This window comes from Acartia tonsa, chromosome 14 (genome assembly GCF_053477335.1).
Source record: "Acartia tonsa isolate MP-2025a chromosome 14, ASM5347733v1, whole genome shotgun sequence".
Lineage (NCBI taxonomy): Eukaryota > Metazoa > Arthropoda > Copepoda > Calanoida > Acartiidae > Acartia > Acartia tonsa.
This window is the reverse complement of record NC_137273.1, coordinates 26,846,942-26,863,359: the sequence shown is the minus strand read 5'-3', so window position 1 is coordinate 26,863,359 and position 16,418 is coordinate 26,846,942. Positions and strand designations below refer to the sequence as shown.

The 16,418-nt window shown below is 32.9% G+C and overlaps 1 protein-coding gene across 1 annotated transcript; it reads left to right on the top strand.

Moving 5' to 3' along the window:
* Positions 1-214: 214 nt before the first annotated feature.
* On the top strand, positions 215-16,058 carry LOC145305648 (lon protease homolog, mitochondrial-like). Its single transcript, XM_080147351.1, has 27 exons — positions 215-328; positions 767-953; positions 1,291-1,360; positions 1,675-1,796; positions 2,318-2,411; positions 2,808-2,863; positions 3,245-3,356; positions 3,601-3,764; positions 4,347-4,462; positions 4,678-4,742; positions 4,962-5,026; positions 5,770-5,903; positions 6,493-6,598; positions 6,996-7,089; positions 7,505-7,604; positions 8,574-8,647; positions 9,213-9,301; positions 9,736-9,831; positions 10,173-10,307; positions 10,722-10,804; positions 11,120-11,183; positions 11,601-11,705; positions 12,035-12,101; positions 13,448-13,575; positions 13,926-14,028; positions 14,417-14,573; positions 15,031-16,058. The coding sequence occupies exons 2-27, from the start codon at positions 849-851 to the stop codon at positions 15,137-15,139; spliced, it is 2,613 nt and encodes an 870-aa protein (XP_080003477.1). The 5' UTR covers positions 215-328; positions 767-848; the 3' UTR covers positions 15,140-16,058.
* The last annotated feature ends 360 nt before the right edge of the window (positions 16,059-16,418 follow it).

The following is a 16,418-nucleotide window of genomic DNA, read 5'->3' as shown; positions in this document are numbered from 1 at the left end:
TTTTGCGGTTGTGGCTTTCATTTCAGAGAAATTTCAGAACATGATAGCTTTTTTAGATAAATAGTTAAATTCCAGTAGGTTTGTTTGTTTCTATTGTCTCCTATCCCCCGCTGCAAAATCCCCTTTACTTTTTTTTATGGAAAAAATATTAAAATTCACAATTTATGCAATTCATTTCATAAAAAAATGCAATTATTGCTTTCTCATTCAGACCATCTTCATGGACAAACAATATAAAACCAAATATAGATTCTTCAATACAATTACAATCGAGAACATTAACAACACTAAGAAATAATAATTGTCTAAGTAATCCAACATTAAACAGGTAACATTGCACTATTTAGTGAGAAAAAATTACTAATAAGCAAATACTTTTTCAAAATTTTCTTGTTTAGAAGGAAAAATGTAATGTAAGTCGATCATTAGACTGTAATATAAACTCAAGATATATTTACAAATACATAATCTTATTCTTTTATTTTTTTTTGGCGGCTATGCCCCGTGAAGGAAAAGGGGATTTAGGGCAAGACGACCCTCCACTTTAATTAGTAGTTCTTTGATTTAAAGAAAAAGATTGGTTAGGTTATTTTTTTAGGAGCAATTCTTCTTGATAGGGCTGAGGCACCCTCTCCTAAAAAAAGTAATCTGTTTGGAATTATGGGAAACTTCGCTAGAGACAGACTTCTCGTTACTTATAAGTTATATGTAAAGATGAGATAAACGTTTTAATTGATCATCCTTATCCTTTATTATTACTTTTTAGAAATAGAACAAGGAACGAAATATTAATAAGCCAGCGAGGCTGGAACCAATCTAACTGTTTTGGTATACCTGGATCCAGATGGATGGCCAGCAGTAGCAGCGGGCAGGATGGAGGGGATGATCCAAGCAATAGTTCAGATGATAATTCCAACATCAATAGACCAGAGTCTCCTGCACCTTTGCTTTATGTAAGTATTCTCATGTTTCGACAACTCATGGGATAGTTATTCTAACTGCACCTGAACTAATAATTTTTGATTTGAGAAGTTGTTTTACCATGTAGTTTTCACAATACCTATCGAGACTTGAAAACCAAAATCTGGAAATTTACCTATTTAATTTAAAATGTGATTCTTCATATTTTTTGTGTTTTTTAAAAACTTCGTGTTATCTTTAACTTTTGATTATCTTTATTACTTTTGAAGACCAAACTTAATCTAAACGAATATTTGCAGGACCATTATAAACTTTTTTATGTTTATTAATGTCCTTAAGTCGATGTAACAAGTAAATATTCTTTTTTAGGAGCAAGAAGCTGCCCTGCCTTCGACTCAGACAGTACCCGATGTCTGGCCTGTGGTTCCTATTATTGCGGGTTAGTATTTTATATTAGGGAAAGGTTAATATTAGAGAAATAATCATCCTTCTGAAAATACACGAAAAATGAATATGTTATTTGAAGTTAAACTAGATAGTTAGTTAAAAAAGGGCATTAGATCTAGAATTCTATTAAAATCAGCTGAAGACAAATTTGAAGCTTTCCTAAAAATTAGAACATAATCATTTCAAATGTACACGAGATCTATTAAGGGAATATTAATGTCATCATTACCAATAAGCCAAACATAATACAATGTTCAAAACTTTTTCTACTCAATACAAAGCTTAAATATGATCTATTAATTTTAGTAAACCGTCATCCCGTGTTTCCTAAGTTTATCAAGATTGTTGAAGTAACTGACCCTAAGCTTGTTGGAATACTGAGAAGAAAGGTGAAGCTGAATCAACCCTATTGTGGCATCTTTGTCAAGGTACAGTTTATTTTAATTTTCCGTCTGCGGCTTAATTTTTTTTTATTGAAAATCTTGTAGAAATATAACAATATTAACCAAAAAGTAAAAAGAAGAATGTACATATTGTTGCTATTTGTATAACGTCAAATGTAGGTCCTGCTTCTTGCAATAAAACATTTTTTTAACATAATATTGTTTCTGTATAACTTACGCTCGTTTACCTAATTTATTTATGCAATCAAAATTGTGGCTGTGTCAATGAATTTTATAGCTGGTAATGAAAATTAAAGGTTAAAGGTTTTATGTAAAGAATTTAGGCAAATGAAGCAATCTGCTGTATTTGTATACCTGAATACATAATTTAAACAAAATAATGTTGTTGGTTTTTTCATTCATTCATTCAAGCACCCAAAAAATGGTTAAAAGGAATTTTCCATTATTATTATATTTGATTTAAAAAGCTTAGATAATCAAACAATGCTACAAGTAAGTCATCATGTTTCATTTGTTTATTTTTATATTATTAAAATTTTATTTAGAAAAACGATGAAAATACTAACGAAGTAGTGGACAAATTATCCGACCTTTACAATATTGGTACTTTTGCTCAAATTGTTGAGGTTCAAGATTTAGGTAAATTTATTTTAATGGAAAGCAGAAAGAAGATTTTCTTTTTATCCTTGTATAATTATATTAGTAACATGATGTCTGACTTTCTATCAGTGTGAAGTGAAGAATCTCGCTAACCACTAAACCTATATGGTTCACATTAGAGTAAAGATTCTTACAGAACCAATGAAGATCCAAAGGAGAAAATTCTCCCAACTTAATTTTTCTATGCTTTTTAAATCTGAAATTGAAAGTGTAGGGTCGACTCATTTCCTTTACTCACTTGCCCTAAGAGGCCTCTTACAGGGGCGTAGCCGCTAGCATTAAATATAGTAAAACATACCTATGTAATGAAACTAAAAGTATAACTTATAACATGAAATTTACCTAAAATGCCTTTATAATAAAATCTTCACTTAGGAAACAAGCTTCGAATGGTTTTAATGGCACATAGAAGAATTCAACTTAATGGACAGGTGTAGTACAACGATTATTATACAATTACACATATTCACTGTATTTCTGGTAATCTATACTAGACAAAAGGGTTGGGTAAAATCCTCTCAGGATTTTTTTAAATTTTGAAAATTTCTAAGAGAATATCGCCAAAGGTTGTTTTCATTTGTTTTTTTGCCACTCAAAATGTTTGCATGTCATTATACATCGTCCATATTAGACATCCTGCATTTAATTTCGTTTTGGGATAGATACATAATGAATTTTCTTTCAAACTTATGAATAAAATGGAATAGGTATTAAATGCCCTATTTTTCTATATTTTATAATGTTCGGATGTCTGTTCGTCTACTTTATTAAGCTCCGTTTTTATGTATGTTGACATCCTTGTTTTTCCTCAGGTATTAGAATCTGAGCAAGAAGTTCAAATATCTCCGGATACATTCACTGTTAAATTGAACCCTGATGGGACTGAAGCTACACCAGAAGCTAAAGCTGAAACTGAACAAACGGGTAAATCAATTTGAAATAAATAAGAAGCACTTATTTAATTTTTAGAGGACGAAATACACCACTAATTCTTTTTTGGGGGTATCTTCGGTTCTAGGCTCTGTGGGAAGGCAGGCTAGGAAGGAATGATAGCTAAATGCCATCCCAAGGCATTTATAAAGATTACTTGAAAAGTACGGCTAATTAGGGCCAGCATTACGCGATCATGAGCTTCAGACAAAGAAACATAAATCTTATTTATATTAAGATATTAAAGAAGGCTTATTAATTGGTGAAACTGAGAATGTGGTTCATGACGAATATGAGACTACAGAGGAGGTGAAGGCCATGACTCAAGAGGTTATCAAGACCATCAGAGATATTATGGGACTCAATCCTTTGTACAGGGATAGCTTACAACAAATGCTTCAGGTATATTGATATCAATTTAATTCTGTTGGATAGCCCCCAATCCCTCTTTTGTATTATTAAGGGGGAGGGGTTCATTTTTCGTTTGTTTGTTTGTTACGTTAGGTTAGGTTATAGTGGGTAATACTAATGGGATGCCACCGCAGTGTTAGGTCACTGTAGATGAATAGGCTTAGGGGGGAAAAAAAACTTGCAACTCATTTTTTCACTTTATTTTAAAAGTAAGAGAGGGGGGTCGAGTCATTGCTCGATAGTAATTTACAGGAAAAACACCTAACTTCGCTCTGGCTACAGCAAATATCTCAACAGCTACAAGGCCCGCTTAAACCCAAATATTATCGACACCTGCCCCAACTGCAATAATCATTCCCACTCGACTCAGCACCTCTTCACGTGTCCAAGCAACGTGACCGAGCTCGCGGTCACTGATCTTTGGCACAGACCTAAGGAAGCAGCCAGGTTCCTGAACCTGGCAACAGAAGTGAATGATGATCATGGATGAATAGATGTTTGGCTACAAACAACAACAACAGGAAAAACACCTAATATCAAAACATAATATTAAATATTTATCCGTATATCTAGTTTGGACAGAGAGTGGTGGACAATCCTGTGTACCTGTCTGACCTTGGAGCAGCCCTGACTGCTGGAGAAACAGAGGATTTGATGGAGGTCCTACAGGAGAGAAATATCCCAAACAGGTAAACTTTTCTAATACATGATTATGTCTTAATAATATGGGGGTAAAGGGTTCGAAGCCTAACCAAGAATGTGATTTTGGTAAACCTTAATTGTAACCTGCTGCAATGTCAGATTCTTTAGGACATCAAGTTGGGATTATAATTTGGATACGACAGGCGTAACTCATCGCCACACACTTAAGTTAATTGACAAAAACCATTTTTCTTGTTCTTAGACTGATGCTTAGCTTGAAGCTGTTGAAGAAAGAATATGAGTTGAGCAAGCTACAACAAAAAATAGGTAATATTTCAATTTTATTCTTAATATTAACTTATCTGGCAGAAATCACATATTTGCAGGCAGGTTGGGCACTTTAGAATGTGAATAATACTACAGTAACTTGGTAACTTTTCATTGGGAGTGTATATCGATTTATCGTCCATTGTCCTATCCCTTAAGATCCCTGAATGAACTTAAGAATTTGGAGAAAACAAGATAATTAAGAAAATTATATTTTAGGAAAAGAAGTAGAGGACAAAGTAAAAACACAACAGAGAAAATATATGCTTAATGAACAGCTTAAGGTAAACATAATATAAATTCATTTGAAGAATTTCAAGAGAAGGGATTTATTGGTTAGGACTTAGGAGTATGGATTATTTAATGTGATTAAGATAATTTTTAGAAAATTAAAAATAGTAGGTAGAAATTATATTTATAGTTTTTGATAAATGCGACTGCAAGACACTAAAACATCCTAAAACTTATTAATATGGTTACAACAAAAATGTATTTTTGTCGAGGGCGATGGGGGGTGGGGAGGTTGGACGTTCTCGTATAAAAGACACATGTTTTATAGTAGTTACTGCTTTCACTCAAAGTACATCACACTGATAATTCACCTCCCCCCCCCCTACCCTTATTTTTATAATCAATAATACAAAGTAGAATGATGTCTTTCAGTCTGTCCGTCCGTCCGTCCCTTAAGATCTCGGTAACCACTGAACCGATCGGATTCTACTCTTTAGGGAATATACCTACTGGTCCTGTGGTGGTTTTAGGCTATTTTCTTGGGATGAGGGACACCCCCAACCCCCCCAAAAACCAAAACCCCCCCCCCCCATTTTTTTTTTTTGTAGAGGATTTCCTTGGTCCTTTTACGAATTTTGCCAATTTTTTTATCATCTCTTGGGGCACAGCCCCTAGAGGCTAGGGGCGAAGCCGCTAGTAAATTAAAAATTAAGGGAAGGGGGGTGTCAACAGGGCACTCAGGCCTAGTATTCTGCTAATGTAAAAGGAACCAACACATAAAACTTTTTCTTTCAAGGTGATCAAAAAAGAGCTTGGCATGGAGAAAGATGATACTGACACAATCATAGAAAAATATACAAAAAGACTGGAGGGTCTGAACGTGCCGGAATCTACTAAGACTGTCATTGATGAAGAGATCAGTAAATTGAGGTACAGAAAAAACGCAAAGCTACTCTTTAAGGATTGCATATTGTTCTGTACATCGAAAACACAACTAAAAGATTCACTACAATGTTGTAATAAGATTTATTTAGAAGTATCTTAGATTACTTTCATACTATTGCTGTTTGAAGTTCTTCTATTAATCAATGATTTATGCTAATAATAATATCATTTGGTGTAAATTAAAAATATTATTAGGTGGCTGTTATTTCGTCACTCAAGGACAAAACTGTCCTTGTTTCATTTGTTAAGTTATTGTAAAGTCAAAAAAATTCTAGGTTTAACCCATTTTAAAAATTTTATATTTCTGACGGAGGGAGGGGAAATATTAAACTGTTAACACAGTTTTTAAAGTTTGATTTTTGTTCGATATCTTTATCTATGGATATACTAATGTTAAATCTTGATTGTGTATACCTAGCAAACTGTCAGTGTTCAAACTTTTTAACAAAAACTTTTACAACAGAGAAATGATAATTTTGTTTTATCAACAATGAAATGTTCATTGATTTAACATCCATTGTCTTATCCCTTACGATCTCTAGTATTTATGTTTCTAAATCTAAATTATTTTTAGATTTCTGGACAGTAATTCGAGTGAGTTCTCAGTGACCCGTAACTATCTGGATTGGTTGACCCTTATTCCCTGGGGAGTCTCTAGTCCGGAGAATCTTGATATCAAGGTAGTTAAGTAATTTATGGCGCTTTCGCTTAACGTAACTAGTTTAGCACTGAAACTTCCACCCCTTATTTTGAATTTTAAAAGATTCAACGTGCATCAATGGCCTATTTAATGCATTTTGACTTCAAAAAGGCCTTTGACAATTTTATAAAATTACACGTTAACATAGATTTTGACAACTTATTATTGATTGAAAGGAGAAATTGATTTTTTTTCCATTTTAAAAGCATCCATCCTATCCTAACCTGTTTTTTTTCCTTCTGACACGTGGAAACTATAGTCGCCATTTAATTTCTATAGTAAACCTGGCTTGGCGGATATAAAAGATAAACGGATGTTTTTTTGTGACGATTTCTCAGAGCATTTTGTCTAGTAACATTGTAATTTTGTATGTTTAGAAAGCTGCCGAAATCTTAGACGAGGACCATTACGGATTAGAAGATGTTAAGAAGAGAATTCTAGAATTTATTGCTGTCAGCCAACTTAAAGGAATTTATTAAGCTTTTATATATTTATTTTTGAGTAGCGAAGCTACTCTAATTTACTTTTTACGTCAGTCCTTAAAGCTATTGGAGAAATGTGATTTTCTAGGATGATATTCTAAGTATACGACAGAACTTTTGGGAAATGATTATCTACACTGCACCGATTAGATTTAATTTACTTAGCTGTACTTTGGTCTGTCGGCCATACTTCAAAATAATTTTTAATTAGGGTTTTGTTATATTTATGATTTATAACACATTTTCTGTTGTACTTCTTTTTTATAACAACTAAATATCTGCTATATAACTCACTTTCTCCGTTTTTCAACCTTGTATATTTTTTGTGCTTTGTTATTTATAGAGGTTGTCAGCCATGCTTCTTGAATTAATAAAGCTTAATGAATGTTGGTAAACTGTAGGAAGCACCCAGGGTAAAATTGTGTGCCTGTCTGGGCCCCCAGGGGTTGGTAAAACAAGCATTGCCAAATCCATAGCAAGAGCTCTCAACAGAAGCTTTTTCAGGTTGGTTAAATTGACTAATTTTGTGTCTTAATTTGCTATTATAAAGTGGAGATAAAATGAAACTTACGTTTTTCTTCCCTTTTCATTTTAGAACTAGTAATTGTTAAGATCTATATAAAAGGGAAGAAGGAACTAATCAGAGAATCCGTAAATTAAGTGTTTAGGTAATTAAGAATCATCTTAGAAAGGTAAATAGTTATATTTAGCTTTTTGTGCTACGTAAACCTCATATTTTTTTAATGTTAATTTTTTTACTATTTCAAACAATATTTATAACAAATTCCGCGGTAATTTTGCGCCAGTACCCAAAGTCCCCAAATTCAGCCTAAATCCTTCACGAATACTTTAAGCTGGTACCCAAGGTTTTAGACCCTTAAAATATTAAATATTCGATCCTTTGTCCCCTCCCTTCCTCCTTGCTAAGAGGACAATATATCTTTCACTGGACATTAAGAGAGTTCAGGCAGGACACCCATGAAAAAATTTTAAGGCATGCGCAAGCTATATGAGTCATGGTTGGTCTAAAAACTCACCCCCCCAAAGGATTTTAAATTTGGTTAAGGTTTTACATGGGAAATAAATTTAGAAAAATACCCCCCAAAAATTGTTAAAATGGAAAGGTTGCGTGATTTTTCTTAAAAAATATACCCATGCAACTTTGAGGGATCATATACAACAAAAAACATAGTGTGAGGGTCATAATATTTTTCAATACCCTTGTACTAAATTGCAAGACGAATCCATAGGTATGCCGGACGGGCCAAATCCTTTGGGGGGGGGGGGGGGGGGTGAGTTTTTAGACCAACCATGACTCATATAGCTTGCAAGTTGCGCATGCCTTAAAATTTTTTCATATGTGTCCTGCCTGAACTCTCTTACTGGACATAATTATTAGAAAATAAATATTAGTTTGAAAATAACATTTTAGACATCAAATATTTCATGAAAACTAATTTTGTTTTTGTATAGGTTTTCTGTTGGTGGGTTGTCCGACGTTGCCGAGTTGAAGGGGCATAGAAGAACCTATGTTGGAGCTATGCCAGGTATGTATAGTTCTAGCTGCGCACTGCGCAGCCACCCTAAAATTAATGTTCGCAAGTCTAAAAATAATAAAATAAAGTAAAATTGGATATACACTTCTTCTATGTAAAATAGATATCTGATAAATCTCTTTCTCGTATTCATTCGAATCCGGTGGATAGGAACCGGTTCTCATCCATACGAAAAAACTATGTCTAGCATCGTATTATATCCAGTTTTCTACGAATATAGAAATGTACAATCATAAGATTAAAACTAGTTTTTTAGCCGGTGCCTTCGGCACCACGGGGCTAAAAAAACTAGTTTTAATCTTATAATTGTACATTCTATATCCGCGGAAAGCCGTTTATAATACGATACGAGAAATAACTATTTCCACACCTAGAGCTAACTTAATTCAGGGATCTAAAGGAATAGGATATTAGCCGATGAATTGAAATAAGATAAAAACAGTAAAATACCTACCTCATAAAATCTATGTTTTTGTTGTGAAAATTCAGAATGCATTCCATACCTAGGTTTTATAACCTAAATAGGTCATCTATCTTAAACTTGACAAATATTTAGGCAAAGCAGTACAAGCCCTGAAGAAGACAAAGATAGAAAATCCTGTCATTCTTATTGATGAAATTGACAAGATGGGTCGCGGCTGGCAGGTCAGTTTATAATACTACAGTTCTGAAACCAGTGCTAGTACAGAAGATAAACTTACTGTTTTAGAAACTAGAACCAATATGCTTTTAAAGATATGATTAACTTCGTTGATTAATAACTACAAAAAAAGTACCTAATTAATAACAGTACAGCTCCGAATCCGACTGTTTTTCGCTGAATGAAAACAATACTGAAAAATCATGTATCCTATCGTACTATAGGACTTTTTCTACGAAAATTAAATTTAAATAATAATCGCTGTTTCTTATTAGCCGCGGCCTTTGACCATTGCCAACAATATACTGCAATTAATCCTGTAATTTTTCATGTTCCTATCCGAGGAAAACTGATGCGATAAATTGATAATTACTATTCTCACACATTGAAGTTTAATTTTAAATTGTTGTAGTGAAATAAAAGTTGAATTATTGTTTAGGGTGATCCCACTGCTGCTCTGCTGGAAATGTTGGATCCTGAACAAAATGCCTCCTTCATGGACCATTACCTGGATGTACCTATCGACCTTTCCAAGGTAAACTTGTCCTTGTTGTTTTTTAAAGCGTAGCTTTTCTAATATAGGGTTTGTTCACTCAACAACGTAAACTTGCCAATTTTCTACAATTACTAAATTAGTGTAGCAAAACCACTCTATGTTTTAACGTCTATTGTAAATCAAGCCACTTTTTATGCCGCTTTAATACAAATGTAATCTGATTTTAATTTTCATCTATGAATTTGAAAATTATAATCTTCAAGATGCATGTCTTGTTCAAAAGTTTGTAATTGATTTTTTTTGTGAAGTGAATTTTGCTTTTATGATTTTTGTTAATTTTTTTTGTCTTAAACTTATGTTCATAGGATTGTTTTATTTAGGTTCTATTCCTATGCACTGCCAACGTTCTTGACACCATTCCCGAGCCATTGAGAGACAGAATGGAGATGATTGATATCTCTGGCTATGTAGCCGAGGAAAAGTTGGCCATTGCACAGAAATATCTTATTCCTCAGGTATTATTTGAGATACTAGCGGCTGTGTCCTTAGCTTCTAGAGGCTCTGTTTTAATGGGATTAGAAAGATGAAGAAAAATATCCTAAAATCATACTGCCACTTATCTGAAACTTTACAATAACGTGGGAACCCATTCAGTTCTGTTTTTATTGGCAAAAAAACACCTAACTACTATATATAATAGGATAAGGTCAAAATCCAACTGACAAATCCTTCATTATAAATATACAACCTTTGCCTGCAAGTCAAAGGCGTTTTCTGAGATGACTCATAAATCTTCCCTCCTTGGGTAAAGGCGTTTTTCTTCGAGTACAGTCGTATGCATGTATTATTATTATTTTAATAGAAAATTTTCGTTCTTTCTTACTTGCAGTTTCCAAGATCTTCATCAACGTAATATATTTTGTGTTTAGGTTGAAGATATAACCGGATTGACCTCCAGCCAAATAACTGTTACCAACGAGGGTCTCAATACGTTGATCAAATCATATTGCAGGTATGAATGGGGAGAGAATCTTTAAAAAAAAACATTTTTCATTGTCCCTTCTATGTATGAATCAATTACAAATCAGATAAATAATAAGATCAAAGCCAGTTTTGATAGACCCGATGGATCGAAGGCCCGGGTTAGCAAAACCGGGTTATAATTTATTTTGATATTCGTGGGATATTGTTTGTAATACGATGATATACATACCTAAGTTTTATACCGGCTAAGAACCGATTCTAATTCAGCGAATATTTATCGATTTCGAATGAATTCAAAGTCATACTGAAAAAAGTATATTTGCCAAACGTTTACGTTTTTTAGAGAGTCTGGCGTAAGAAATCTACGAAAACAAATAGAAAAGATATACAGAAAAGTTGCGTTCAAGGTAAGAAATTTATTAGGGTTGGCAATCAGCCGATGGGTCGGATTCGGATCCTTACAAAAATCCGTTAAAAAATAAAGCGGATTAATCCGTGGATTGCGGATTTTTGTAATATTTTAAAAGGTCTTTTTATATATAAAAAATGCTAGCCCCTACAGCGAACATTTTTTAACCCTTACTTATACTAACCTAACCTAAACTAAGCATGAAAAGTTGAAAAAAAAACTACCCACCATATTACTTGTAGTTAAGAAACAATTAAGTACTTTTAGGTTTTCGTCTGCCACGTTTTAAATAAAAAAATTATTAAGTGCCACAAAAGTCATATAAATTAACAATCCGAATCCGTTATTTAAATTGCGGATTCGGATTTTGGGATGAAAAATTGGACGGATTGCGGATTTATTTGTTTTATTTCAGGTTGTTAATGATAAGGAAGAGAGCATAGAGATTTCTGAGAAAAATTTGCAAGATTTTGTTGGAAAACCAGTTTTTACGTCCGATAAGATGTACGATACTACACCGGTAAGATCTTTTTGTGTAGAACCAAGGATTTTATATAATTAGACTGTACAATATGTATTTGTATCGGATAGGACTGATTTTTAGTAGCCTCGTCCTATCGATTTCAAGCTTTGAACAAAGAGTTAAGTGATTATAATAAATTTTGAAATCACCTATGAGTTGTGACAGTTATCCGCGGAAAGTAAATTTAAAGGATTATGGGATTAATTTAATGGTTTCATGGGGCTAATGGCCCTGCCCAACAAAACAGGGAATAATTTTTTTTTTTTTTAAATTGTCTTTAATTCGATATGATTCATTCATCCAGTTGAAATAAATTTTTCATTTAGGCTGGAGTTGCCATGGGATTAGCGTGGACCTCGCATGGCGGGTCTTCATTGTACATTGAAACAATAGGTAAATTTTGATTCCATCAAGGTCTGACTGTCAAATAAAATAAATTCTTAGAAAAAATAGGCTATAATACGGATGTTGAGGAATTTAACAATATAACCCCATCTGTAGATTATTATTGATGGAATAGGTTGTTAAACCCAATCGAGATTTAATTCCTCACAAGTTTTAAGTCTAGTGTTCCCTCCCTCCCTAGAAAGGAGCATGCAAGAACTGGAAGGGGGGGAGTGGCTGGATGTTTTAAATAATTACCTTTTCTAGCAATATTGTCGCGTCTTTTTTTTGTTGATATTTAATGACACCTTGAAGTCTGCAAAGCATTTGATGTATTTATCTTCGAATTTTTTTTGTTGTAGAAGTTCGTTAATTTAAACTATTTAATTTGTTCGCTTATCTATATTTAGAATAATTTTTAAAAATCATTTGCTCTTTTTAGTCTTTGTGCACAATCCTTTTTTTGTAAATATTTTTCTGTGACATTACAAATATTTACCATTACCTAATTAAAGGGTGTTTAAATAAAAACCAATCGCTTCACTTTTTTCCATATAAACCTTACAGTTTTGGTCCAAATCTAATAAAAAATAATACAATTCATGCCCAAGCAATGACAATGAGAAAACAATATTGAATTTTGAATCTACTCACCCTTCCAGAGCCCTAGATCTTAAGACCTAGCCCTTGCAGAGAAATTTGCCTTACGCCGAAAGTGCATATTTTATTACAAAGGGAGAGGAAGGTTTCGGGTAAAATCCGTAAAGGTGTGTGTTTTAAGCCTTAAAAATAGTAGTAGAACGATAATATTTACTAAATATGTGTATTTCTTATTGAAAAGAACTATAGACAAATTTTTTATAAAAAAAGTTAACATAAATTTTTATCGTTCTACTACTGTTTTTAACTTATAACACATAACCTTTACGTATTTTACCAGAAACCTACCTCTCCCTTTGTCTTTTAAAAAACCAATCACTCACATTTTGAACCACCATAAGTATTTAAAATCTTGTAGATAGACCCCATAATGTTTAGAGTTTTTGATGGGGCATGACCTTTCTTTAGACACCTTAACAAGGTTTCTAACACAATCTTAGCCAATTTGGCATCAAAAAGAAAGACCTGGCAATCCTCAAGAACTAGGAATAGACAGAGCCGTCATGCCTTAAAGTTGGAAGGGAATGTCTTTTTTTATGTCAAATTTGCATAGATTGAATTAGAAACCTTGTTAAGGTGTCTAAAGAAAGGTCTTTACGTGCCCCATTTAAAACTCGGGGCCTATCTCCAAGATTTGAAGTACTTATGGTGGTTCAAATTGTGAGCGATTGGTTATTTTTTTTAACACCCTTTAGGTATGAAAGCCAGGGAAGCTAATCAGGGAGGAGCTCTGGAGTTCACAGGAAACCTCGGAGATGTTATGAAAGAAAGTATTAGAATCGCCAGCACTTATGCAAAAGTTTTCATTGAACAAAATGAAAAGGTAATATTTTCATACTTGTAATTTCCTCAATTTTTAAGTTTTATGTGCCTTTTTTCATTGATACTTATACTTCCTGGCTTAATATTACAATATCAGAAAAAAATTAGATTTGAACTTATGCCAAAGTTGTAATTGAACAAAATGAAAAAGGTATTTTATATTTTCCCCGATTTTTTTGTGTATTTTTCTTAACAATTTTAGAGTTATAAAAACAAATTAATCAAAGGCTGCACTCTTCAGTGAAAGGGATAAAACAATAACAGATTCCAAGTAACCAAATGGAGTATGTTGCATTATAAAAATATGTAAAAAAAAAAAGTTTGCTTTAATACAAATACTTTTTAATTTAGGAAAACACCTACTTCAACGAGAACCGAATATTTCTGCATGTACCCGAGGGAGCTACACCCAAAGACGGTCCTAGCGCGGGTGTCACTATTGTTACAGCTTTAGGTATGTTTCACAAGTGGATTGATTATTGGAATTGATTGATTGATTGCTTATTGGATTGAAGATTGATACACAAACGGTTAGATAGAAAAGTGTTAGTACCTGGTAAATTTATCCAGTGAAAATTTTGTATTTTCTTCATTTATATACATAACAGGGAGGGAGGGGACATTAGACTGTAAATTACGCGGGTACCCAAAGTTTTATAATCAATTTATCTATTAGTTGGCGAAATACTTAAGGTACTTTTATCAAACAAAAACTAGTTTCAAAAGTTTTCAACCAATAAATTTAATCTACATAAGGGGTAATTTTATTTATCATCATTGGGTATTTTATTGTACAATATATTTTCTTTGTTAACAAATAATTAATAGATTGAATATTTCAGTGTCCCTGGCAACCGGAAGGCCAATCCGTGCTGACCTGGCTATGACCGGAGAACTGAGCTTGAGAGGCAAGGTGCTGCCCGTCGGCGGCATCAAGGAGAAGGTTATCGCGGCCAAGAGGGCGGGAGTTACAATAGTTATACTACCAAAAGACAATAGGTTTGTGTACAATTATTTGTTTATTTATCATTACATAAATGTTTCAGGATGTCTGTCTGTGTGCGTTTTTACCGAAGGATCTTGATAACGGGTGAACCGATATGATATCATATGGTTCTCCTTTACAGTGTGGATTCTTATAGCTACTGTAAAGGTTTAAAACTTTTGGGGAGAAAGTGCCCTAGTTTTTTGTTAGTTTGTATAACCACGTGTTCTCAATTTTATTAAAGCTGCTGGGTTAAAAATGACAAAGCGCTTTAATCTGAAATTCTATGGGCATCATTGTGCCCTTTGAAAAATTATTTTATGACCATCGTTTTGCTAAGTTCTTATTTTGAGAGGGAAGAGCTTTTTTCGTCACTTGTCCTATTCTTAAATCCCTAGCTAATCTCACATTTTAATATTTGGTAGCAGCATCTTGCGGTGAGTTTATGAACTAAATATGTGTTTTATTTAGGAAAGACTATGATGACCTACCACAGCTGATCAAGGATGACGTCACAGTCTACTTTGCAGAAGAATATAAAGACGTATACAAGCATGCTTTCCTGTCGGCTGAAGACTGAAAAATTAATTTGATATAAACAAGATCTTCCAAGAAAATCATCTCATTGAAAACTTCTAAAATTTTCATCAAATACCTATATTATGTTTTGTTAGTTTACAAAGGATTATTGTATCAATCTTTTAATCAAAGCATCTAGTACATTTACAAATATTTTAGAAAGCTGAAAATGTGTATAATCCTATGATATAGATACCTAGTAAAGTTTTTTGTCTTAAGCTTAAGATTTCCATTACTACTGAACCGATTGAGTTCTTCTTTTTAGGAAAGCTTCGCATATGTACCGGTTTGATTTAGACTTTTTTGATTTTAGATCTAAATCTTTGTTTTGTTAAAGCTATTTTCTGCTCTGTCCTACCTCTCCAAACAAGCAGAAACTAAATGCTAGGGGTGCAACCTCTAGTAACTTCTAAGATGTTGAACATTTGTTAATTGGCGAAAAATATCGAAAAATAACGGTTTATTAGTTGTAAAGATATGCAATTGGACAACACACTCACTTTTTAGAAGAAATTAGATACATTTCTAGATTTTGAAAATATCTTTCATGCCTTGATTACTAGATGTCTGTAATAATTTTGATCTCCTATTCAAAATTGCCGTTCAAGTTATATTACTAAAGCTATTATTCATATTAAAAGAGGTCAGGGCTTATATAGAGGTTGAATCTTTACTTTTTTTTATTCTGTTAATATTTCGGCATTTTAATATTTTTTCTCTCTCAAACAAAGCAATTGTTTTACGTGCTTTAATGAGTGTTATTAAACCTAAAATTGTTAAGAATTTAACATTTATAAACGACTGTTATGGATATTATTATTAAATCAAACTAATTCTGTGATCTTTCATTGTAATATCATGTTTTTTATACGAAAATTAATGATTTATTGTTTTGTAAATAAATGAATTATGAAAATTTATACCTAGTAATGATGATTAAATTTTTTTGCGGCCCTTGGACAAACGCAGTAGTCCCAAACGTTAGAGTGAACACTTAATCTAAACTAATCTTATTTTAGACTATATAATAGGTTTTTTAAATGACTACCCTAATCTGTATAGAAATAATGAATCAAATTAATATTTTAACACTTCTGCGTTTGTCCACTCAAACGTTTGGGACTCCTGCGTTTGTCCTGGAACCTTTTTTTGCATATGACAAATGTATCCGAATTTTCTAGTTTTATTTTGAATATTTTGTGTGATTTTTTAACTTTGTAAACGAATAGTTATTTTTATCCAATCCTATAAAGACATGTTTTCTGAATTGGAAAGGATCT